This window comes from Gasterosteus aculeatus, chromosome 8 (genome assembly GCF_964276395.1).
Source record: "Gasterosteus aculeatus chromosome 8, fGasAcu3.hap1.1, whole genome shotgun sequence".
In the NCBI taxonomy this organism is placed as follows: domain Eukaryota; kingdom Metazoa; phylum Chordata; class Actinopteri; order Perciformes; family Gasterosteidae; genus Gasterosteus; species Gasterosteus aculeatus.
In genome coordinates, this window is record NC_135695.1 from 7716735 (window position 1) to 7742411 (window position 25677).

A 25677-nucleotide genomic window follows, 5' to 3' on the forward strand; every position below is an offset into this window, starting at 1 on the left:
ATACATTAAAAACAACATCAACCCATTCTTCAAGCACAAAAAGTAGTCAAATAGATTTAATGACTAAACAAAGTTAAGGGAATAAGTAGTTTTATGTTCTGGACGGGTCTTTCTGCTGAGCGATGGACTTGATTCCAATTGTCGAAAAAAATACCTCCTAACCAAGGGAAGATGGTCAGGAGAGTCCAGAAGGGTTTAGGAAAATCAACCGCAGATTTTAGGGAATCCGAACCTGCTCTCACTTAGCTATGGAGTTATTTAAATATATACAGCCATGGGCTTGTAAATTTCTCTTAGGAAGGTTCCCAACTGAGTGGAATTACTGGGAAGTACAGTAAGTGGACGTGATAAGAGCTGATGCTGGGGAAATGAGCTTCAAAGCTTCCCTACTTCGCTCCTTTAACACATGAACCAATGGATCATCCTTTACGAAAGAAGGAGATAATTCCGTCGCACGGCCTGCTGCGGCAATATTTCAATAGTGACGTTTCATTCGGCCGTGCACGAGAAATAACGATAGATCACGTGAGTATCCGTTAGCATACCTCATTTTTATTGAAACGTTGTTATTAAAGTAATACTCTGAACCGGGTTGTTGTATGTCGTCTGCATGACGCAGTACTGTAACAACACGGTTGTAGTCCATCTTCGGAGAAATTGTAGTTTCGCCGCTGCAGGGTGACGTCACTAGCGAGCGTCTCCCGCCGCATGATAACTACGTCACTCCGCTTAGTGGATGTGGAGTCGGTTCCCTAAACACCAGGGTTGCCTTTTCGCCTCAGGAAATATTCTAACCATCTTTTTTTCCTCGACCGCGTGACGTTTTCCACGGAGGTCTGGGAATAGATGTTAGGAGGTAACTATCGTTACTTTATACACTTGTTAAGTTGTTTTGCTGAGATAGGTGCAAGAAAAGTGCCTGTTACCTTACTAATTTAACCAGTTACACCTGCTGAAAGGAATGAGCGGGGCGGCCACCTGCTAGCATAGATAACATCAACTTTGGTTAGCCCCGTTAGCTCCGCGGGCGGTCTTACCTCAGCACCTCAACAACCCGGTTCCCTAAAGACCCTTCGATGTGAAGGGAGACGGGTAGTGACAAACAAGTTCGCTTTGGTTACGTTATTGAAGTTAGCCACAGCAAGTTAGCTAGTGTTGGTTATTTACACTGTAGCTATAGCTATTATTTACACTGTAGCTGCTCAGTGCCACGTCACTGAGCAGTGTAGCTGCTCAGTGACGTGGCACTTAACGTTACCTGCAAACAGCAGAGTCGAGCTGAAAAACAAACACACACACACACACACACACACACCTGTGGACGGTGTGTGGGAGCCTTAAGTGCAACGTTAGCTGCTCTTTTGTGTAATTAAATAGAAGCTCGACTATCAAGTGCAACAAAATGATGCCTTTCCTCCATGAAGCCTTTTTTTGTGCGTTCTCTCTCTAGATGAGCTTCCAGGGTGATCACACTGCTGCGTTCAGGGTTTTGGTGACCGGAGGATCCGGCTTGGTGGGCCGGGCCATACAACATGTGGTCAAGGAGGAGGAAGGGGGAGGCAAGGAGGGGGAAGAATGGATGTTTCTCTCCTCCAAAGATGCCAACCTTATGTGAGCGAATACGTCCTCCAGCTGCCACCATCACGTACATGCGTGTCTTGTTACATGCGCAAACAATGTGGAGCGGCGCCTTTTCTCATGCTGTGTTTGTGTGGCCTCTATTCAGGAGCATGGAGGAGACGAGGGCAGCTTTTGAGAAATTCCGGCCAACCCACGTCATTCACCTGGCTGCTATGGTCGGGGGGCTTTTCAAGAACATGAAATACAACCTGGACTTTTGGGTATGCGGAGGTCTCGCTTCTCCTGTCACTGGCTGACTTAGAACAGATGTTTGTTGTGTGTGAAGAGGAATCTGTGGTGTTATATATTGCTTTTTGATGTCTGTCCCCTCCAGAGAAACAATGTCTACATCAATGACAACGTGCTGCAGGCCGCCCATGAATTTGCCGTGGTCAAAGTTGTTTCCTGCCTGTCCACCTGCATCTTTCCTGATAAGACCAAATACCCCATTGATGAGACAATGGTAGAATCCCTGCATGTCTTCTCTTAGCTGGCGTCAGTACATTTGTAAATGACAACTTACTTTACTTTCTTTTTATAAGATCCATAACGGCCCACCTCATGAGTCAAACTTCGGTTACGCCTACGCAAAGAGAATGATTGACGTCCATAACAGGTGGGAACTGATCGTTTTGTGCTGGTGAATTCACAATGTTAGACGAGTAAGAATTGTCTGTAAAATTGTGTGCGTGTGTTTCACAGGGCATATTTCAAGCAGCATGGGTGTTGCTATACAGCTGTAATTCCCACTAATGTGTTTGGTCCTCATGACAACTACAGCATTGAAGATGGTCATGTGCTGCCAGGCCTTATACACAAAGCGTACATTGCTCAAAGTAAGTCCCATTCTGTTATTCAGTCTAACATTTCCATATTGATAAAACACCAATACAAAATATCTCTGTAGTGGAGGGAGTGCTCCAGTCAGGTTGACCAATTCTTTGTGCTGTACAAGCATGATACAATGGGAGATTCATATAAATTGTTGGAACATGATTAGAGGAGGGTAAGCCCCTGGTGGTCTGGGGCTCCGGCACCCCCAGACGGCAGTTCATCTACTCTTTGGACCTGGCTCGTCTCTTCCTGTGGGTCTTGAGAGAGTATCCAGAGGTCGATCCAATCATTCTCTCTGGTGAGTGCTCATACAGGCCATATCCACAGTGAAAGCTGAATGAAGTTCCTCGTGATGATGTCTGGTTTGTGTCCACTGGTTGCAGTTGGAGAGGAGGATGAAGTGTCCATCAAAGAAGCAGCAGAAGCAGTTGTGGAAGCACTGGACTTTAAAGGAGAAGTGGTGGTATCCTTCTAATCGTGCTAAGTGAACTTGTGGACCAGGTTGTTTACTATATTAGTTCACGATCCAGACCTTTGGCAGTTCCAAGTTGTGTTCAGCAAGGTTAATTTGGTCAAACTCCTGGCAAACTGTTTAGGTTCCATGTTTTAGGTGTGATGAGCCGCACCGTAAAAGAGTGCTGGTGGGTGGTGCTCGTTGCACATTGATGACCAATTGCAAAAACCTTTTCCTTTTTTGCGGCATTCAAATCTAATTGATTCGGCTTGTATTATTGTTGTTATAGTCCTTAAGCTTTTATGATCAATTTGCTTATTTAAAAAAAGTAGTTCATGAGTTCCGTGAACTTACCTTGACCTTTGACCTATAGTTTGATACCAGTAAAGCCGATGGCCAGTTCAAAAAGACAGCCAGCAATGAAAAGTTGCGTCGCTACCAGCCGGACTTCACCTTCACACCCTTCAAACAAGGTGGGACGGACCTATAGTGTGTATTGCTGGTTAGATACATATAAAATAATTGATGGGAACTACAGGGAGTCTGTTAACTACATCAGCTGCCTGCCTGATGCTTCTGGCTCTTTCTTACAGCTTTGAAGGAAACCTGCGACTGGTTTGTTGCCAACTATGAATTGTGCCGCAAGTGAAAACTCTTGCGAACAAGCGGGCTAAACGTCGGTTGATGGTCAGTGGATTTTCCCGCTCTGGTGGATTAGAAGCTGAATAGAGAACACGGCGATGAAGAGGTCCATGAAAGCCAAGGCGGTGCCAAGGTGGAGGGGTGTTCCGGAAAGATTTTTTTCGGAGTTGTTGGCCACTCTGATTTGGACTGACCCTCACTTCATGTCGTCTCCTCCATCTGGACATATGGAGAAGTCTGTCTACGGGTGTATTTCTCTTCGGTATTGTGTTGGAACTTCTAAATTCGGGAGTGGGCACAATTTGATATTTTAATCATAGACTTCACTTATTTTATGCTTTAGTTTGTTTTTTGGGTACAGCAAAAATGTTCCCTGCCTGGTGAGTGTTTAACCAAAAATCCTAAATATACTTTCTCATCACCAACACCCTTAATAACAATTCAATCAGTATTTAGTGGAATGGAGTTATTCACACCTCAATAGATCATAGGTTTAGGATAACTCGTTTTCATGGAAAATGTTCACTTGATTTTACCATAACATGCGCTTATCCTAGATTATACGTTTTGAACTTTGTTTCGTGGGGGTGATGTAGATAAAACGGACACCTGCTGCTGCGCAGTGCATTGTGTCTTTTTACGTGGGTGTTATTATTTTTAGTCGGTATATTGGCACTGGGCACAATAAATGTTTTATTATATTTATAAGTGTTTAAGGAGTCTTGCCTAAATCATTAAGCTGTCTTTCATAAAACCATGATATCCAATCTACTTATAGGTTTCCTATTTCACAAGATAAAACAGCAAATTAATTCAGCTTTTGGTACTTTTTTTTTTAACAGTCACAGATTAAAAAGGCAAAGAAATAATTTATTAACTTAAAATGAACGTTAGGCAAATTTTACAATGACATCACTATCATTTGAGAACAGGTTTTTCCAGAGAAGGCCCGTGGCAACTTAGACTGACAGGACAGTTAAAAGCGTGGCCATGAAATCTAAACATCTGGTCATTACTAAAGTGTAGCTCTCATTTGACAACGTAGGAGGTGTGGCCCCCTTCGTGGAATCTGCAGTACTCTTGTCCCGGCACGGCTCTCTTCTTACAGGCCTTCCCCGTTTTTGTGACCCCGTTGCACAGCTGACGGGCTGATAGAGAGCTGCAACAGAGAAGGAAAAAGGAAATTATGATCAGTTGGTTCACGTGCAGCAAAGGCTCAATGCATTTGCCCCCCCCATCTTTAAGTTCATGTTAAAATGTTCAGAAAATCCCGACCTGTTGCTGACCAGCGACGGGGTCGGACTTGCACTTCGAGAGTCGTTTGCGAAATCCTGAGAGCTGTTCACAGCTTCAAACATACCGCCGAGGTTTCTTGGGGGGATATTAGCAAGCAGAGCCTATAAAATAAAAAACAAGCTTTTTAATAGTTTGCGAGGTACTGTTAACAGATCTTCAGTTATCCCTCACGTGACAGTTGCTCACCACAGAGCACACCGGCCGAGGAGTGGAGTGATTCTGGCTGCCGACTGTCGCCATGAACCTGGACTCTGGCACTGGATTCCTGTGACGGGGAGACACGGCAGATATCCCAAGGTTCCCTGTACAAAAAGACAGAGGTAATACTTCACACACACACACAACAATCACTTGCATCTCTGTGTTATTTCAATTTGTGAGGGAAACTTTTCTATCTTTTTCTTCACATTATTTGTAAAAGATTTTACTTTGAGGTATAATGTAAATGCCAAACCTGATATGAAGCTGTCTTGATTCAAAGGGTCATCTTGCTCTGCAAAGCCATCATTGTCTCTGATAAAAAAAAGAAAAAAAAGAACAAGAGACTACATCAAATAAAACCAAGACACAAGAGCACTTATTAAAACAAAATGTTGAGCGTGGGGGCAGAGCAAAATGTCAATGTGAAGATATTTCATCAGCAAAATCAAAAATATTTTGATAAGTTCAGTTGACAAAAAACAAACATTTAAGACATTTTATAATTGCTAGTTTTAATTCAATAGCCTGCAAAAGCTTATCATGAGCTCTGCGGACCCACTTCTGCGGCGTAGAGGACTGTGGAAAGTCCTTCAGTGGCTTCACAGTGTCACACAGGGGCAGCGGGGAGGCCGGCTTCCCTCTGACCTGGAGGCCTTTCCACAACAGACTCACAAACCAGTGACCTGCAGAGATGGAAGGAAAAAAAGATATATACATATTGTAACAATTGTCTGAGGAACTTGAAGACGTTGTGGTGGCCTATTTTAAAAACGGCAGGTACCCAGAGAGAGGAGGAGCAGCAGCAGGCTGAGGCCGGGGAGATCCAGCGCCGCCTGCTGGTTGACCTCCGCCACTGCATTCAGAGGCACGCTGACCAGCAGCATGGCGCGAGAGAAAGCAGAGCAACGCAGGAACGTCAGCAGGACCGCACACATGACAAAGTAGCCCGTGTGTGCCACACAGGTCCACATGGCTGTCAGGCTCAAACCTGAAAAACACAGGAACTTAAATAAGAATACAATTGTACTCAAATCATCCGGTGCAGAGAAGATGACAAACGCGGCCCCGTGCACGGTGGGGGGTCACGTCTCACCTGCCCAGCCAAGGTAGCCCTGGATCATGTGGAGCCGCTGCTCAATGCGGCTCTGCATGTTGTCCAGGAAGTGCAGCGTGGCCCCCAGGGTGCTGTTCATGCGCTCCAGTTTATTCATCAAGTCAGTGTAGTACTGCGATGTCTGATCCTGGTACTGCAGAAACTCCGACATGCTATGGTCTGATCAGCCACATGCACAAGGGAAGGAAAACAAAAAAAACAAAACAAATGGGAGACATCCCTGATTTAACAGCAAGCAGGATTTAAAATTGAGAAATGGATATAGATCGGATTACCAATTTTCTGATGGATGTCCTGAGCTTGGTGTCGGACGTCTGCGAGGTCTCTTACGATTGCCTTGTGGCTGTCCTGCACCTCGGAGCCTTGGGTCTGCAGGTGTTCACTCACGTTCTCTGGGACAGGCCAGGAAAGAAATACATCTTAATGGAATACTGCAGGGTGTGACATTAAGACAATACTCTCTTTAAAGGGGCAGATTGAGGCCTTGAAACTCTCGCCCTATGAAAGATCTTTTTAAATAACTTCCTTTGAGGAATAAATGAGGGTTAAAGACATTGATACCATTAGCATTTTGATGCTGATATAAAAGGTTCTTTTACGTTGCAAATAGCTACGTTTTACGTTGACACTTGTGAGCTAAATATGTGGAGCAGATTACCAAGTAGACTACCAATGTTGCTTTGACCTTTTTCATCGCTCATCATCTAGCTCTGTCAAAAGTAACGTTTAAAGCCAAATCTACCAAATGTTGAATTCTCTTCCCCCCTCACCCATTCTCTTTGTAATGCTCTGAATGAGCTGGGCTACCAGTTGCTGTCCAGAGGCGATCAGGGCTTTCTCCTGGCTCAGGCGCTCCAGGTTGTCCTTCAGCGAACTCTCCATTTGGCCCTGGCCCTCGTACAGCTTGCCCTGTTGGGCCTGCAGGGCGCTGTGACCGTCCAGCAGCTTGTCCAAGGAGGACGCCGTCAGCTCCTTCAGCTCCAGCTGGCCCTCCTGTCCGAAGAAACAACCACCAACAGAGAGTGATCTTCCACCCTCTCCTCTTGCATCCCTCGCACATGGACCAAAAAAAAGACGATGGAAACCTACCTTCAGGTGGGTCATTGATGCTAGCTGGCTCGTCGCCGTGGAGATGAGAGCGTTCACGGTTTGCTCCGCTCGGCGCCGGAAGAGCTGCTGCCGCGTGGCGTAGCAGACCGAGCGCGCCCTGTTGCTCACTATGTGGTAGGCGTTCCACGTGTCTGGGTCCATGTCTGCCGTGCACTCCTTGATCGTCTGGAACATCCGGGTGAGATGGCTCCGTCGAGACCCAAAACACAGGACGTTGATGGGGAAAATAGAAGGAGAACTTCACATCTTACCATTTGCTCCGTGCACGGGTAGGCGCGGCGCCCCTCGGTCTCGGCTTGGCAGTTGAACAGCACGACGCCGAGCTTCGCCAGCTGCTCCTCTGGGAGGCTTTCACAACTCGCCTTCAGCTGGGCGACCACCTAAGAGCACAGCGCGTTAATCAAAAAATAAGGGGGGCAAACCAGTGGAGGTGTACTGACGCCATTCAATGAAAACCTCCAAGCAACTACACAGCGGTGTTTCCATTTGTTTACCCTGTAATGGCAGCTGTCCAACGGGCTCAGCTCCATCTGCTTCGACTCGGCCAAAAAACCCTCGTCGACGGTCTTCATCTCAAACCGGGCATCCTTAGCAAGTAGTGTTGGGACTTCTGCTGGTGGTGGTGGTGCTGCTGCTGCTGCTGGAGGAGTCTCCTTTCCTTTGAGCCACTCAAACAACCCGTTGACTGCAGGACAGTGACAGGCCAGCATGCACATCAGCAGGACGTACAGGTGGGGGATCGGGAGACGGCACATGTCTGCAGCGGATCACAAGGAGAAGGAGTCATTAATGTCAGCCTTGAATGGCAAGAGATGGCCACAGCACAAAATAAAAAAAAGTAACGTGTAGTCCGGGATTCATTTGTATTTCTGTTCGTACAACTTGTACGAATGTCTAATTTTCCTTTAAGTTGAACTAATTGTAGTATTAAGACCATTTTAATTATGGAAATGTTTTCAGTAGTTAATGCAACTGTGGAGCTATTTCGCCCAATTCCTCATGCTAGCTTTTTCTTTAACCCTTACTGCAAATAGTTCATTTCACAAAATTCTCATCCTTCTTATTACACTTTCTTGAGAGAAATTAAAGATTAAGTGCCTCCAAACAACTCATCGGATCGTTGTAGTGTTTGTTGAACTATAGTAGTTGATTTCTGTCATTTTACTCCTTAGGCCATATCCAATTACTTGATATAGTTATTAACTAGCTTTTCAGAAAAGTCTCTGCAACATATCACAGGCAATTAAGTTTATATTCAGCTTTAACTTGTGGAGGTGGTTGCAATGTCACATTTCAGGGAAAAGCCTCTACGTCACATTTTAAGAAGGTCGCCAGATGGCGGCAGAAACCAGGCAAATGTGTTTGAAGGATTGACAATGAATGTGCAACTTTGTAGATGCAGTTTAAATGTTCGTATTGTATGCATGCATGCACGTGATCTTGCGAGGCCATGCAGAATGAGCCCAATTGCAGGAGTGCTGACAACAATCAGACCTTTCATCCAGAATGAGGACCACACACAGGCTTTGCCCGGGCATGTCTGCCGGTGCGCCAATACAACACCTGCTGTGAGGGCCACGGTAACACACGCGTACACAAATCTAGATTACACCATACAAAAAATAAATTTGACGATTAAAAAAGGGAAATAAACCGATTTAAAAAAAAATCAAAATGACTTAAAATATACTTTTTAAATCAACATGTCCGTCTTGTTTGAAGTACCGGGGACCACGTCGCAATTCCTTCTTCAATATGCAAACATAAATGTTATCAAATGTGTGCCATATGCAAGCAAAATAATTTTAATTTAATATAGATATATAATCAATTACCTTGCGTTGTACGCTGGATTAGAGGCACGCCTGAAACATTGCTAGATCGTGTACCTGCTCTTAAACCTGGCAGCTGCTTGACGCTGCTGTCTCCCTCTCCTCCCTCTCACAGCTGATCGAAATGAGAGCTGATGTTTTCGGGCAAACGCCGCACCGCACACCTCGTGGATGGATGAAGACAACGAAGTAGCCAATGAGATTAGACTCATTTTGGGGACGGGCGGACACGGTGTGTGCTAAATTTGGGTGGTGGAGTCTCCGCCCACCTGGTGCAGCAGCGCAGGAGTGAAAAACGAGCCCGGATGTTCCCGGTGCTAACGGCCCCGGAGAAAGTTAAATCAAGCTTGATATTTGCTATACGTCGGCCATTTGGAAAAACTACAGGTGAATAAATACCCCAGAGTCCGTGTTGGTGTCAGCCGGTGTTATTCACAACATCGCGTTTATGTAACTCCGTGTTATTTTATGGTTGTCCAGTCAGCAAGTAACGCATTGTATTGTATCCGTGGTGGATTATGTCGTTGTTAACGTCACGTGTTGCATCGGAGCTCGCGTTCTGCTATTGTTGTTTTCTTTAGATAAATGATTTAAACATTTTATCGAGTCCTTTTTACGACCCTTAAGCTATTGCCAAAAAATGCATGCCGGCAACAGCACCGCATCAGACATGCTAGCAGCTAATTAGCATCCTCGCTGCGTGCAATTCTGCCAGCTTCGAGCCCGCTGGGCTGAAGTGCAACAACAATGGACGAGTCTGGTATCAAGAAGCAGAACTGGGACGTGAAGGAGACAGAGTTATTTTTAGAAATCCTCAAGGAGCTGGACATGAAGAAGTGCTTGGACGGCAGGAAAGTGAGGAATAACAAGCTCTTCAAGGTGGCCCACCGGAGGATGACGGCCGCCGGCTATCACAGATCTGTGGACCAGTTGAAGTTTCGCTGGAAACTTCTCAAAAGTGCGTATTACAAGTGCAAAAGAGAACCCGAATCTCCGGCTCCGACCAAAATACAGGGCTGGTGGCGTTACGAGAAGACCATGATCGCCATCATGGAGTCCAGACACCCACTGCTCGCGGCTGGAGTCCGCTGTGACCGGGATGACGAAGTGACGGAGGACTCGGACGGAGACGCGTCGATGCTGCACTGGCCGCGGTCCTGCCCGGACAAGTCCGTCCGGAACCCGGATCTTATTGTAGGGGCGATGCCGCGGATGCGACGTCATCTTCTCAGCGGATCATAGCCGTGATTTCAAAGCCATACGTGTGTTGTGTAGATGCATGCATTCATTACCCGACTCTGCGCCGGTTGGGAACAGCTGACATCAAGTCATTTACCACATTAAAAGCAATGCACCCAAATAGTAAAGTCCTGCAGGGAATCCTACGTGGATGAGCGCTTTACAGCTTTAGGGAGGTCATTTACTTTCATGGGATCCCTTTGAATCTTTCAGGTGATGCCGTAGAGATGTGACTTATAGTAGAATAGAAAGGAAAAGCTCCCCTAAAACGGAATGAATGCACAACAATAGTGGTTTATCCATTATTTAAACAGGTGATCAAATCGAGGTCAAATACATGTCACTTGATTTTGCTCCGTTATCCGGTTTCTTGTGTGCATGTGAACACAGGCGATTTAAGTAAAAATCATCTGTGTTACTGCGTAGTGTTGATGCATTGAGAACAGTGGTCACTTCTGGCCTTATGATATGATGATCACACATCTACTACTGGTATTTTCAAATCATCATAATACTGACACTAAAATTTAATTAGCAATTAATGATCTAGTACAATTTAACTCATTACGGATTTGTGGTGTACCTGTGATAGTGTGTGATACCATTCTCATTGTGGGAAATGTCATGATTGCATTGAGTTACAGGTTATCCTGTGATTGGCACGCATACATTTTAGGAAATACTTCAACCACGTCGCCAATTTCCCCACCTGATTTTTTTCCGTCCTTCTCTTCAGATCAAAATGGACCCAGAGATCGACGCTCCGCTGAAGATTGGTTTCATCGGTGCAGGCAACATGGCCTTCGGCATCGCAAAGGGCATCTTGTCTGGTGAGGACAGCGAGAGAATGGATTAGACCGAGCTTCTAAATCAAGTTAACAAGTGTGTTCCCCGTCGTAGGAAATGTTCTTCCTGTAAACGTCAAAGTGAGCGCACCCTCCTCCAGGAACCTCGGCCGCTTTCAGGTACTTTTTGCCTCCTTTACCGGTTCTGATCCGCTGCTTGGTCCTGCGGGTGTCATGTTTTCTTTTTGCAGATTACGCAGTATATCACAAGCTGGTGACTTGTGGGGACGAGTTAATAGAACGAACTATTCTGTTGATCTGCTATCAAATAGATTTACATCAACAGTGTCTCATGTTTTTACAACATCAAAACAAAATCTAGATATGTCTTAAAATAAAGCTTTATTCAGTTAATAGACTTCCAATCATTGATTCATCTGCCAGTTATAGTCTTTATAAATACTTGTCTATAAAGTGAAAGATTACAGTTCTAATCTGTATCATGCCAAAATGATTTGTTTAATTTGACCAACAGGCCAAAAACCAAAGATATCTAGTTCACTATCATCACAGCCCGTCTCATTTCCCAAGAGCACGTGGTGACATGTTAAGTTAGCTCGTCCATATTGAGTCCATCATCAAAATATATCCGGTTTACAATGAAATCACAGAAAAGCAGCAACTCTTTATGCTGGAAAAGCTAGAACCAGATGTTTTTTTCATGGAAATCTGTTAGCATTTTAACATAGCATCCAATTAATTTTCAGTCAAGTTAACATTTATTTGACCAAGCATTTGCTTTTTGGCTAAGCTGACTTATTGCATCACAGAGTGGCATGTATGCACCTAATAGCTATAGCTTCTAACTGACATGAAGAGCCCCGTTTTAGTTTTTAATTAAATTCATGTGGAATCGAGAACGTGACGCAGAAATACTCCACCCTAACGTTTATTTCAACGCGGAGGGTCCCGTTTGCATGCTGTGGTTTATTTTCTTTCTCATGTAAAACAAGTTGAACTGTTGAACCTGTTCACTCTGTACATGCGGGTGGACACGTGGGTCCATAACATCCCTCCCTTTGGCTTCCAGGAGCTCGGCGTAACCGTCACTCACTCCAACACAGAGGTGGTGTCCGGGTCAGACGTGGTCTTTGTAGCGGTCAAGCCTCACCTGGTCGCACCAGTTCTCAATGAGATCTCGGTGCACGTAACGGGCCGACACATTATCGTGTCTGTTGCAGCAGGCGTTACCCTAGCAACGTTGGAGCAGGTGAGCGTGTCTGGTGTCACAGTTTCTCAAAAACAGAATTGTGGTTTTGCGCTGGTATCAAGTTAAATAATACGTTTTTTTTTCTCTCTTTATAATTCCCAGCTCCTGCCAGCAAATTCAGTTGCCATCAGGCTCATGCCAAATCTCCCATGTTTGGTTCAGGAGGGGGCGCTGCTGTTTTCACGGGGGTCCCATGCAAAGCAAGAGGATGGAGCTCTGCTTCGTTCTCTGCTGCACCGCTGCGGTTTGGTGGAGGAGGGGCCCGAGGCCTGGATTGACATCCACACCGGACTGAGCGGGAGCGGCGTCGCTTTTGTGAGTGTCCCAGGAGTTTGTGGTTTTGTTTGGAAGGAAGTATTTGTGATTGTGTAATTGCTTGGTGATTCACTTAAAACATGCCACAGGTTTCCTTCGTGGCACAACGCAACCCCTGAGCTCCGAAACGCATTATTTCTGTTTGCTGTTAGATGCTGCATGCGGTGATGTGAGCGGCGCCCAGACAGGGGACATAGACTCTGTACATGGTCAGAGATAAGCTGACATGATGTTGAATGAAGAGTTTACGCTGCAGTAATACACAACATCAACACGTGTGTGTGTTTTAATATTTGCAGCATCTTTGATTGTGTTGCACGTGATCCCTCTCTGCAGGTGTATCTCTTTGCTGAAGCGCTGGCAGAAGGAGCTGTTAAAATGGGTATGCCAAGTGCTCTGGCACACAGCATCGCATCCCAAACCGTCCTGGTCAGTTTCACTGTGCTATTTGATGTTTGTAACAATACCGTGTAATATGTTGGCCAGCACAATATTTAAAGTTGCACTACCGTTGTCTGTTGCAGGGTGCTGGGAGATTGTTACGCGAGTCTGGGAAGCATCCGGCTCAGCTGCGCTCTGAGGTCTGCACCCCAGGGGGGACAACCATCTACGGGCTGCACACCCTGGAACAGGGTGGTCTGAGGGCATCCACCATGAGCGCTGTGGAAGCTGCCACTGAGAGAGCCAGAGAGCTGGGCCAAAAGTCAGCAGCAGGATCCAGGAAATGACACTTCTGCGGTTTGCCTTTTAATAACTATTACTCACTACACTCAATGGACCTGATTGTAGCCTTTCAACAAGCTGACTTTTGGGCTCGAGGTCCTGAAGGAAAACAAAGACAGAGCAGGACTTGTCACGTTGTTGTTTTAAATTTTGTTAAAACAAGTGCAGTTCACACTTCCTCATTTCATCTGTAATGTCTTTATGAAGAAAAGGTTGGCTAAATTGTTGACACTGACAAGTAAAATATTTGAACATGACCTTGGGCCTTCATTTGAGAGAATGGGTACTTTAGCGTGTGCATTAATAATCTTCCATCTAATGCAAGTAAGGTGGGACTAAAATCTAATTTTGGAGATGGTAAACACAACTGGGACAGTATGTTCTTATTGAGGGCCACGTTATCCCATGAAGGCACAGTGATGTTGTGGAGTAATACAGAGAGGCTCATGCACTTCTATCAGGCGTTAATCAAACTGACATAGTAACATATCCAAGAAGCTACTTTTCTAGTAATGCATTGCCTGCCATAATTTGGGAGTTCAGAATGGAAGAAAAATGTGTTAATGAAGCATAAAGTAGACCTTTACTTGTGATTAATTCCACAGTGAGCCTGGCTGTGCATCTGCCCCACGTGTACCAGTTTCTAGCTTTGTGTATGTTACAAAGTTGAGAAAAACGTGATGCTTGATTCAAAGTGTGTTCAATGTTTTTTATAAAGTGTCCTAGGCCAAATGCTTGCTTTATCTGGTACCATTTTGGGATAATGCTGTACACTTATGCAGCGTTAAAAGTTTACTACCCAACATTTTAGAAGCCAGTGTTATATATTTTGACCACTACGGTAATCTAAATGAGTTACTACTTTGCAGATTCAGATTATCTTATTTATTTATTTTATAAATTCCACTACAGATGTGTGTGTATATGTGTGTGTGTATATATATATATATATATATATATATATATATATATATATATACATAAAAATTAAATTAGCTTCAAATTTAACAGCTGAAACATTTAAGTGATATACACATATACATCATTATTTTTATTATAATGATAATACATTTATTTATTTATATATTTTATTTGTATAATAATATTGATGTATTTTTTTTACTTTAAAAACAGTTTAAAGTTATTCCTCCCCCACAGCGATAAAGGTCTTTATTTTGCCACTTCACCAGCCGGTTTCGGATGAGAAGAAATGAGAGCACACATGTCAGAACCAACACAGTGAGGCTCGTCTCACTGGGACAAAGGTTGCGTGGTCATTTAAATTAAGGTCTCATCGGTCTTCTGTAACATGCTTCACCCTATTAATACTATTTCTAGTCAACCTTATTTTGAGGATCGGGTGTTAACAATGCACGGGACGTATCGTGAAACATTAATGATTCATGCTTCCTTCCTCCCTCCCACATCCTGGGATCACACGCACTCATTGTCGCTCCTTGCTTCCTTTGCTTCCTCCTCGTTGTCACTCACTGGTTTGAGAAACACGCGTTTTTATCCGCCGGCCTGGTCCCAACCCGACGAGACAAACGAGCACAGCAGTAAGTAACGTTAACGCCGACTGACAGTCGACTATCCAGTCTGGGGATTAATGGCACCATTCACGTGTGAGACGCTTTCAGGAATGAATGAATATTTAGCGGTGTAGCAGCCAGCGGGGACTCTGCGTGTGTTAGCACGGGGCTAGCTAGCCGGATAATGCTAACGCGGACCAGGACGGTTGCCACGTCGGGTTTAGTGGCCGATCCTCTACATTGACATCTTACCCGAACGTTTTATTGACTAATACGGGTTTCAGTGCCGCAGGCACAGTTGTTTATGTGTCCTCTTTGAGGCCAACCACCCACTGACAGTGTCGCATAACGTGGGGACCCCTAACAAGACGAGGTGGCTAACGTCGTTAGCTCATGTTAAGGTTAGCATGGCACACCTCCGGGTGATGCTAGCGTGTTAACGTTAAACATCTTGCACGACAGGTTTTTCTTGATTTAAAATAATATGATAACATAAAGTGACGTATAGTTAAAGGGTGTGCTAGTTTTCGGCTGTTCGGTCTTCAGACCTTACTTAATGAATTTCGGCTGTTTAAAAACCCAAATTAGATTTTGGTTAAATGACGTTTACGTTACGTTAATCCTGGGAAGAGGCCGTGGTCATTGTATTCAAACCCTCAGGTAAATGTATATAACAGAGTACCGTTGCATCAATTGGATCTATCCTTGCTGAGGAGTCCTTGAGCAAAGCACTGAACCAGACCCTTCAATTGACCTCATTGTAACTCAATGCATCATTGCTTTAAACAGTGCGAGTGGACTAAATGCTAATTGAGATCTTCAGCCACTTAACATTTGGTTATTAAGAGTTGACCCTCAAATAATGAGTTGTCCCTGTAGGTATTTCACTGTTTTTACGGCACTGATTTGGATAGAGGGGAAATCTCAGACTCTAAACGTGTTCCTGTATTTATGATCATCGATGTAAAGACTTTCTCCATCCTAGTTGCGGTATAGTCACCCAGTGTGACGTGTGCCATGGAGCTCCATTGTTGTCAATACACAATTTGAAACGTGTGGTTGAGCGACACTGTGGGAGATGCTCCTTCGTTTAGCTTAACGCAGGTTTATTTAAAGTTATTCCCACAAACACCGACCGGCTGTCTGGTAGCTACTTGGACCAAATGACACACCAAAAAATGTTTCCAAATTATCAAAGGATATAAAGACAAGTGTTTATTCGATATGACTTTTTTTGTTTTTTAAGATCTCTGTGTAATGAAGTTGTCCGTACTGCCACACAAAAGTCCAAGCAGGAGAGAAGCAGATGAAGGGAGGGTAAAGCTCTGGGAGGAATCCAATTCCTCCCGTTATCTTATTGCTCAATATTGGAGTCTCAGATTTAGCGAGTAATAAGCCAAGCATTTTCCATATTCGTCATCCAAGACTACAGTTGAGGAGGCAGCGTTTCATGCCGAGGAATTTATTTAAAGCTTACTTCACCCGTCGCTTCTCTCCCTCCATCTTGCATTCAGAATTTGACATGTGAGTATTGCTGATGGATTTGAACTTTACCTGGTTGGAGTTCTGTTTTATTCAGAGTTCAACCTTTTTGTTGACGTGCCGTAGTTTCGCAAGATGGTGATTGTTCAATTTCTCTCTCAATTGCTTGCGGTTAACTGGATGAAAAGAACGCGTTGAGCATTTCACGTTGAATACTAGTTTAAGCTCAACACTTTTGTCCAGGAAGGTGAGTTGAGAGCCTGGATAATATTTCCTATGAAACATTTAAAGGAATACTACATGCATTTTGAGGGTGAAGTATTCCTTTAAGCAGGAAATGCCTTTCCAAAATGTTGCAAAAATCCCCAAAAAAATGTTCATCGATTAGTAGCACAACCTTGTGGCGAAACATTAAGGGAATGCATTTCCTGTATTGTCTCAGAACGGCATTGGCTTGCACGATGTGTGATTTGTTAGCAGATCATTAGCTTGCATGGACATGTTGTGCGTCTTTCACAGATTCATCGCGCAGTGGGATTTAAATCCTTTTTCTTAATTTGATGCCTCGTTAATATTTGGCCTTGGATTCTTTTTTGCATGCTCTCATGTCACCGTGTCAACGGTGATTTGTTTATTAAGTCTCTTGTTTCTCTAGTTGGAGCATTTTACCACCAGAAACTGGCTTAAAGTTAAAGTGTTGGTTCAGCATGCGCAGCAATTAGAAGTTGGACATACTTGAATGAGATCGTCCCCAAGTCTTGTTCTAATAAGCACTGTTTGCTTTTCAGTGTTTTATTCACAAAAGTGAATTACTTGTGTAAAACTTTTTGGACTAACATTTAGTCTTTTCGGCTGTAACATCCAGCTGGCGTTTCGACTGCACAGCATGAACAGTAACGGTGTTCATTCTCTTCCACTTGCTGGTTAAGTGATGGGAGCAAAGCTCTACGAGATGCAGCAGCACCAGTTTATCATCCACCAAGTGTGCAGCAGAAGCTAAAGACCCTTTGACATCCAGAAGGAGTAGATTCCATTCACTAAAGCTCTGTAGCTCATCTGCATGGGTTTCCTCTATTCTCCTGCATGCTCCTCTCTTTTCCCCGGGACTGATTTATAGACTCTGTTCTGTACAACTCTGTAAAGAATAAACCGTTTTGCAGCGCTGAGTCTGTCCAATCAGTCCCTTTTGCGTGTCCCTGCGTCTCTCTAACTAATGCAGCAGTCTGTGTCTCTCCATTTCCGCTGCAACGGATCAAAGATGATGACTACGAAGATCCCCCAGTGCTCTGCACTGGATCGGCCGGAGCCCGATCAGCCTCCCAGTCGCGGTCAGGTGGACCGCTCTGCCAACGCAGCGCCGGGCTGCAAGAGCAAGGCCGAGTGCCCTCAGAGAAACGGGGAGGGCGCGTCCTCGTCCCCGGAGAGCAGCAACCTGAACGGAGAAGGAAAGCGCAGCGGGAAGAGCCGCCGCCGCAAGAAACGCTCGTCCAACGCCGCCGCCGGCCGTCCCGACGAGAAGGGTGACGTGAAGATCAAGGATGAAGAGAAGCCAGACAAAAGGACCGGCCCCCCCGCCGAGCTGATGGGCCTGCAGTCCGAGTGTGCCAGCGTTTGGTTGGATCGCAGCGCCTACGAGCGGGCCGAGAGCCTCTACCAGGGCTGGTTGGCGAGCTTCTCCGTTGGCGCCGCCAAGTCGAACCGGTTGCCCGCGGCCCCGGGTAAAAACTCCCAATCTGCTGCGGCCCCGCCGGCCCCGGGATCGCTGTGCCGCCACAGCGAGCCGGCGGCCTGCCACCACGCCGTCCAGGGAAAGAAGGCCGTCCCAAAGTCTCTTGACCTCCCGGCCTCGGCGAAGCGCTCCGGCGCATCCAGGACGCCGGATGAAGGGTATCAGTCTTCAGCCCCGACGCCCGCGACTCCCGTCATCCAGCCGGCATCAGTCTCGCCGACCAATCGTCAGTCCGTTAACGGGCTGCCCCGCCTCCCGGTGGAGCTGCTCAGAGACGTGTGGCTGGAGAAGCCGCTGTACGACCGCGCCGAGGCCGCCTTCTACCAGAACCTGTACGGTAACAACTCCTCCAAACGAGCCAGCTGCACCTCCACGTCCAGGAGTACCGACCACCCGCAGAGCCTCGTTGAGGAGGAGGAGGAGGGGGAGGAAGATGGCGAACTGGCGCCGGAGGAGGAAAAACGAGCGGTCCCACAGGGCAAAGCGGAGGTCTTCCACGCTCTGCTTCCTATTCAGGAGGAGGAGGAGCCATCCGAGGTCCCGGAGAAGGCCGAAGCGCCGGCGGCCGGAGTCCGCCACTTTGTCCACCCGGACAGCGAGCGGGTTTGGCTGGACAAGTGGCGGTACGACGCTGCAGAGAGCCGTTTCCACGGTCACAGTGAGAGTGGAGCTGTGGTGGGGAAGAAGGGCCGCAGGCCAGAAGCAGCCTCCACCGCCCCACTGAGGGACAAGTATGACCACAGAGGGAGGAGGGACTTCTCCATTAGATCTCATTGTCTTTTTCTGTTGCCATGGGTTTCCCTTCTTTTTCCTCTTTGTTATTTCATCCGTCTCTGTTCACTCATTTGTTATTTCTTTCCGTCTTTTTGAAATTGTGCCGTATGACTGTAGCTTGTATGGATCATTGTTGCCAACTTAACTTCATCCAAAGTTCCTTTTTATATAGTTTTGTTTGAAGTTCAGATGAAATATGTACGAGTTACAGCAGTATATTTGAACTAATGACTATTATTAAGTCAAAGAATCCCTGACCACCTCTGTCCTGTTCACCTGTCCGTCTCTCCCCCCCCCCCCCCCCTCTCTCCTCTGTAGCGACATGACTTCCATGGACTTTTTGGCCACGGAGAAGATCTGGTTTGACAAACCGCGCTATGACGAGGCGGAGCGACGCTTCTACGAGCGGCCCAGCGGCTGCTCCCAAGCAGCGCAGGTAGACGCCGTCTGAGCTTCTGTGTTTCCTCCCATGTTTGAGCACGTCGTCATCGTTGGTGTTTATCCTCCACCAGGACCAACAATGTGCTCCATCGATTTCTAAATGAGTGTATATTGCAATCAATGAGTCTCGTCAAACTAACCAGTCTGAAGTACGATATTGTTGATATAGTTGAGCTTATTGTTTACACCCTAATTACATTACTGAACATGTCTGTGTACAGAAAAATGTTGAATTTGTCAGGTCTTGATGAAATCTGACTTCAGCAGCAGTTTGCATTATGAATCTTGCTGCAGTCGATCCACTGCTCGCATTCACAAAACGGCAACACTAAATTGAAATATTTCACATGGCATTTGTATAAGTAAAGGATGAATACAACTGTTTCTATCCCTTTTTTATTTAAGGATGTCGGGTCAAACACCATCCTGCAGGACATTGCCCGAGCCAGGGAGAACATCCAGAAGTCTCTAGCAGGAGTAAGTACATGTTCTGTGCACGATCCGTCCCTTATTCCTCCGCTACAGCACTTTAAGACACGGGTAACTTGATGTGGGCATCTGTATTCATTCCTCAAGACCAATTTCTGCCCCTGCGTCTATTTCATGTTCGCTGAACGTGACTGCTTGTGTCACCATTGTTTGCAGAGATTTGATAAGCTGAGCGAAAGAATCTTTTTTTTCATTGCTGGTAAACAAAGCAAGTTGGTCATGTGATGCACCCTTAATTATATGAGCAAAGCGGTTACATTATTTCCGGCAAACACGAAACCAACCGTCTTTTTTCACGTGTTGTATGTTAGTGACGGTTTCGTAGACCTTTCATAGTGTGAATGATGGTTACAAAGAAAGTAGAAACTGAAGACTTGCCGGTGTTCTCCTCCACCTACATGTGTGTAATGTACTCGTTGCTTTCGGTCTCCGCAGAGCATCAGCGCAGCGGCTGATCAAGGAGAGATCATCTGTCGCATCAAGAGCCTGGAGCTGGAGAACCACAGCTTACGCAAAGGTGGGTCCTTCTCCAACGCTGGTTTGGTGACTGACGGTTCTATCCGTGTTACAAGTACCCAAACCACGGTGGACTTTAACTGTGCTCAATAATTTACTCATTAGAAATGTCATGTCTAGCATGCAAGCTAAAGTGTTCTTGTCTAGTGAAATCATTTTACATTCGGCCAGCGCCATGCAAGCTTGTTTCTCATTCAGAATGTTAGGAATTGAATGAAAAATACTTGCTTGTAAATTGTGTATTTTTAAAATAAAAAGCCACACAAACATTTCTTTATTTTTATTCATGCATGCTTTAGTTGTGGATGACCTGAGGGCCGCTCTTTCCAAGCTGGATTGTCGAGTGTCTCTTCTGGAGAAGTCTCCTGCCGCGGTGGCCGCTGCTCCTGCAGCAGCCCACACCAACGTGAGCTCATCCAGACCGCTTCACCTCATCGCTGGTATTCCATCTCCAGTGTGTCACGCGACTGTTCTCCTCTGTTCAGGGCACTGCTGTGCAGCAGAAGACCAGCGTCCCAGTGAAAGACGAGGAGGAAGATAGCGACATCGACTTGTTTGGCAGCGATGATGATGAAGAGGCGGCGCAACTCAAAGAAAAGCGGTTGAAAGAGTACGCAGAGAAGAAGGCCAAGAAGCCTGGCATCATCGCCAAGTCCTCCATCTTATTGGATGTCAAACCTGTAAGTCTACACACTCCGTGTCCTACGGGAGCCTAAAACTATGGATTCACCTGGTAGCAGACATGGAACAGGGGCTCTGATATAAATTGCACTGAATCCACTTTGGCGATAAAGATTGGTGGAATCAAACATGCGTGTGTGTGTGTGTGTCCCCATTTAAGTTTGCTAATGGCTGTGCTTGTATTGTACTGTGCCGTGGTTAGTGGGACGACGAGACGGACATGGTGAAGCTGGAGGAGTGTGTGCGCTCGGTGGTGGCTGACGGGCTGCTATGGGGGACGTCCAAACTGGTTCCTGTGGGTTACGGCATCAAGAAGCTCCAGATTGCATGTGTGGTGGAGGACGACAAGGTGGGAACAGACTTGCTGGAGGAAGAAATCACCAAGTTTGAAGACTATGTAAGTACTCCTGCAAAGGTCAAACATTGTAGTTCAAAGTTATTAACTTAAACTCAGAGGGTCTGTGTGTTTGTAGCCTTGTAACATTGAGACGCTTTACCCAAATTTGACCACATGAAGGCAGCAATGTGCCGACAGGGACCGAGATTCACCCGAAGCGACTGATGTTAATTCGGATTCAGTCGTTTAGCACGTGGTTAAATTGTGTTTCACTGAGTAGTCGCTAACATTTTGTCAGTGCAATGCAATACCCTCCAACCTTTCATGGATTACATCTAGCCTGATCTTAAACAGTGGAGATTGAAAATAAAAGCATGAACAGTGACATTAAAGCTCCATTGAAAAATACCAGTTATTTCAAATTATTTTGATAAACCTTCGACTGCACATTAGTGAATCTGCAGTGAGCAAATTGGCTTCCTCTTGTGATGAACATGAGATTGTAGTTCACAGTTTCTCCTCCTTGCTGTTTCAGATCCAGAGCGTCGACGTAGCAGCTTTCAACAAGATCTGATTCCAGCCGGTCTATTTGTCTTTCGTCTTGCCTTGTTTCTCTGTGTTAACGGTTAATGATATTAATAAAACAAACTCTTGCACTGAAGCTGTTTTGTTTAGTGTTCGACTTTTAAAAGACACAACTTTGTTAATATCTTTACAATCCAAGTCTTATCTAAAGAGCAGCTGCATATCAAATGTGGAGGATGACCAAAGGCTTTAGTCAATTTGAGTTAACTCTGTGGCAAACAATCAGAAATAAACTAAGGTGAGTCGCCCAAAAGACTGCGAGCCACTAAACATCTGTGCAGCTAATCCTCATAATAAATAAACGGATAATGTCGTTATTAGTTTGTGTGCCTTGCATCTGTTTAGTCAAGAAAAAAACAAAGCAATTTCTTCCTCAATGATAAGGGGTGTAAAACAGACTGATTGGACCACATAACACTATATAAATATATAACATTACTCCCAAGAGCCAAAGATAACATCATGAAGGATTAACAGTGCACCATGAACACTATTGACTAGTTTTATCCATACTGAAAAAACAAAAATAGAACGTCTGTCAATACGTTGGACTAATTGACATTAGTTTCCACACAACCACACCATGATGTCCAGTACGTCACACTTCATTCAAGAGTTAAAGTCAAGATCTGCCAGAACTAATCACTCAACACATTGCACATCTGCGTGGGAGGGAATTAACGTTGTAATGACGGCAGCTGCCCACGAGATGGCGCCGTTTACCCGAGTATGACCGACTAGTGGCAAGTGTTCTATTATAGAGGAAGGTATGTACAGGTTGTTGTAAACTAAAGGAAAAGGTTTCAAATAACATCTTTCAAACTATTCATTTACAATGGAGGAATGTGCCGTATGTTGTAATAAAGGAGAGGACGGCGTGTGACACACACACACAATTCTGCATCGTGGTTGGCAATATTAGACCAACAGTTCACTACACTTCTCTATTGAACATGAAATGTTTTTTTTCAATGAATGTTTAACATGTTTGAGTAATAAACTTTACATATAACATTTTAAAAAGTTTAACGATAGCGTATTTAACATGAAGAGAGAAGAGATCTAATCTGGTGTGTGAGTCTGCTCTATGAAAGCAGCTCCAGCAGTGAATTAACTGACTGTGCTGCTCGGTTATTTTAACTCCTCTCCCCAGGGGAAACCAGGCTGATGGAAATAAGAGGACTGCATTTAGTGTAATTCCGGCATCTTGCCCGAACAGAAAATGAGCCATTCTCCCTCTGTAGAAATCACAAGTCAAAAAAAGACGTTGATTTGCTTTGGAAGCAATCATACTAAACTAACAGCTTTCTGGATTTATTGGCCCGTTAAAGTAACCGTGTTTGCAGCACAGCGCCTGTGGCTCCTCCATTGAACACATCAGGCCCCCGTTGACGGCCTGTCTGCACGTCCCAACGCTCCTTTCCTGTTTAGGGGGCTTTCTTTTGACAGCCTCCTCCCATACAGGACGCCCCGTCTGGGCTCCGAGAGGCTGCGTGACATGTGGACGGACAGATAGATGGACGAGGTAAGGACGCAGGAGGCTGTAAATGAGATTTACAGAGCATCCCCTTTTTTCTAAAACACTCACAACTGCGTCTTGTTCATTCACGTGTGAACAAAACCCCCCCTCAAAAGTCAAAGTAAGACAGGAACACTGTCTGTGAGAGGGGAGCAATTACTGTGTGAGAGACAAAGAGAGGCAGACAGGACGAGAAGAGCAGGAAGAGGAAAGGAAAAAAAAAACATCTGACACTTCCACAGGATCTGAACAAATAACGTCAGCATTGGAAAGCAAAAAGAAAAGAATCCACTAACTTTCCTGCTCTCAGCTCGGGTTAACAAGCGCACAGCGATCAGATCTCCGATGGCCTCGCTGCGTTCCTTCAGTAGGTTGTTCTCCTCGGGAGCCCTGAGAGGAGAAAGCACGCTGAGCAGACACCTTTTCCTCACACGAGGCTCCCTGCGAGTCTCCAATGTGCAGCCGCCTTCAGCGTTGCGCAAAATGTGAGTTTAAGAAGAGATAAGAGCTAATAAGCTATATTAGCAGAGAACACGTCCATAGGCCTGCAGAGAGAAAGAGGGGGCAGGCTGTCTCACATTATAGCGTGTACTAAATATACATTACATAACAGTCCGCCTCGCACTCAATAAGTGGCTGATTTTCTTTTTGCGGCCACAAAAAAACATGGAATTATTCATTTTCCCGACGCTCTGAAAACAAGGACCCGGTGAAGCGCTGGGCTGATTTGACTCAGCTCGGTCTCTTATAAATATCCTGAGGACGTGGAGCATGAATAAGAATGTACTTACGCCACACAAAGTATCTCGCAGGTCACCTCCAAGTGTTTTTGGACCTTAACTTCCACAGAGGAACCTGTTTGGAGGACAAGAAGTTGCAGCACTGATGTCTGTCGCACATCTAATCATAGAAACCTTTCCACTGTTCTTCTGTGCAGTAAAACCGCTGGACTGATCTCTCGCCTCGCGTCCTTGCTGGAAGCCGATTGGAGGACTTACTGAGCAGCGCTATACTGTGAAAAGTATACTTCTAAAAAGTTTAAAATATTCAAAACTATAAAGATAAAAAAGTTAGGATACATCTTCACAGACCAATAGGTTTCTCTAAAACATGACATTAGATGAAATTAAATGGAACCGCTGCACAATTTGATTGAGTCCTCTTAAAGTTTTACCCCAAATATATGAAATCAAACTTTTGCTGCAATTTAAAATCTGGGTGTTACTGGGCCCATTACCCAGAAAACACCTGGACAGCAGCACCGAGACTCCTTCAACTCAATCACCCGTTATCATCATGGTTTGGGCTTGAAAACTGATTTTCTGTGGTTGTGTCATAAATGGGAGGCGAGGACTTTGTGGGTCTATTCAAAAAGGTGCAGTTGAGCTGCATCATGGGAAACGAAGCCTCCAGGTCAGACTATTTTATTCTATTAATCGCCGCAAGTCTCAACCTTTAGTCTTTACCAAACTCTCTTGAATGTCCTTTTAAACCTCGCCTGCATACAGAAAGTTGTATTTGTTAGTCTGCGTAGACTTCATCCACACCAACTGTGCCCAACTCTTGAAGTATTATGATATGCGAAGACGCCCAGATTCCTTCGTGAACAATGAATAACTGCATCATGTTTGAATTATTGAGCAGTGATGAGACGCGCGTCTTAGCTGATTGGCTGTTTGCACCACCGACGTGGAAGCTAATAAAACAGCCTTAAACACTCGTCTCCATTCTCGGATTCTTCCATCTTATTCCCGACGGGCTTCGTCTCAAACACAACTACAGACGCGAGGCCGGCGACACGCGGAGACGGCCAAGGAGACGGCCGGGATTCCCGTGAATGAGGACAAACACGGATGAATTAAACATAAGAGCGGCGCCTGAATCCCCGCCGTCGTCACTCTGTGTGTGTGTGTGTGTGTGTGTGTGTGTGTGTGTGTGTGTGTGTGTGTGTGTGTGTGTGTGTGTTTGGTTCCCTAAAAACTGACGCTCCATCAAACAGAGGAAGGACACACGAGGGTCCAACTACACTGAAGACGGACAGATTCCACTCCCTCAAAACAGGAAGTGTGCGGTTGGGGCTGAGTGGGAGTCTGCATGCAGGAACAAGACAAAGGAAACGCAGACAGGATGTGCCCCGAATAAATAAAGACAACCGTT

General features: G+C 45.4%; 4 protein-coding genes across 12 annotated transcripts; 3 read left to right on the forward strand and 1 right to left on the reverse strand.

The window, feature by feature from the left end:
• Nucleotides 1-579: 579 nt before the first annotated feature.
• On the forward strand, nucleotides 580-4258 carry LOC120823655 (GDP-L-fucose synthase). The gene is made up of 10 exons (XM_040183825.2): nucleotides 580-856; nucleotides 1451-1611; nucleotides 1727-1841; nucleotides 1955-2083; nucleotides 2163-2236; nucleotides 2323-2456; nucleotides 2621-2752; nucleotides 2838-2917; nucleotides 3282-3381; nucleotides 3502-4258. Exons 2-10 carry the CDS (start codon nucleotides 1451-1453, stop codon nucleotides 3555-3557), a joined length of 981 nt encoding a protein of 326 aa, XP_040039759.2. The 5' UTR covers nucleotides 580-856; the 3' UTR covers nucleotides 3558-4258.
• A 141-nt stretch (nucleotides 4259-4399) lies between these two features.
• Nucleotides 4400-9371, reverse strand: bmb (brambleberry). 3 transcript variants are annotated; one of them, XM_078107975.1, is made up of 13 exons: nucleotides 9161-9371; nucleotides 7766-8028; nucleotides 7523-7651; nucleotides 7251-7436; nucleotides 6932-7154; nucleotides 6437-6553; nucleotides 6141-6320; nucleotides 5829-6035; nucleotides 5607-5730; nucleotides 5301-5359; nucleotides 5033-5148; nucleotides 4826-4947; nucleotides 4400-4709 (listed from the first exon to the last, which is right to left on the reverse strand). In XM_078107975.1, the coding sequence occupies exons 2-13, from the start codon at nucleotides 8024-8026 to the stop codon at nucleotides 4580-4582; spliced, it is 1854 nt and encodes a 617-aa protein (XP_077964101.1). In that variant the 5' UTR covers nucleotides 8027-8028; nucleotides 9161-9371; the 3' UTR covers nucleotides 4400-4579. The 3 variants fall into 3 exon arrangements, with proteins under 3 accessions (XP_077964101.1, XP_077964100.1, XP_077964098.1); XM_078107974.1 differs by having other exon boundaries at nucleotides 9107-9371; XM_078107972.1 differs by lacking the exon at nucleotides 9161-9371 and adding an exon at nucleotides 8766-8872.
• Nucleotides 9372-9374: 3 nt separating this feature from the next.
• Nucleotides 9375-13692, forward strand: pycr3 (pyrroline-5-carboxylate reductase 3). The gene is made up of 7 exons (XM_040183820.2): nucleotides 9375-10297; nucleotides 11079-11172; nucleotides 11243-11307; nucleotides 12218-12397; nucleotides 12500-12712; nucleotides 13049-13141; nucleotides 13237-13692. The coding sequence occupies exons 1-7, from the start codon at nucleotides 9851-9853 to the stop codon at nucleotides 13438-13440; spliced, it is 1296 nt and encodes a 431-aa protein (XP_040039754.2). The 5' UTR covers nucleotides 9375-9850; the 3' UTR covers nucleotides 13441-13692.
• Nucleotides 13693-14647: 955 nt separating this feature from the next.
• On the forward strand, nucleotides 14648-22077 carry eef1db (eukaryotic translation elongation factor 1 delta b (guanine nucleotide exchange protein)). Of its 7 annotated transcripts, none has more exons than XM_078107968.1 (10): nucleotides 14656-14994; nucleotides 16638-16696; nucleotides 17672-18909; nucleotides 19271-19388; nucleotides 19799-19870; nucleotides 20318-20399; nucleotides 20698-20804; nucleotides 20884-21078; nucleotides 21282-21476; nucleotides 21952-22077. In XM_078107968.1, the coding sequence occupies exons 1-10, from the start codon at nucleotides 14745-14747 to the stop codon at nucleotides 21988-21990; spliced, it is 2355 nt and encodes a 784-aa protein (XP_077964094.1). In that variant the 5' UTR covers nucleotides 14656-14744; the 3' UTR covers nucleotides 21991-22077. The 7 variants fall into 7 exon arrangements, with proteins under 7 accessions (XP_040040568.2, XP_077964094.1, XP_040040566.2 ...); XM_040184632.2 differs by having other exon boundaries at nucleotides 14667-14994; nucleotides 17708-18909; XM_078107970.1 differs by having other exon boundaries at nucleotides 14895-16491; nucleotides 17708-18909.
• The last annotated feature ends 3600 nt before the right edge of the window (nucleotides 22078-25677 follow it).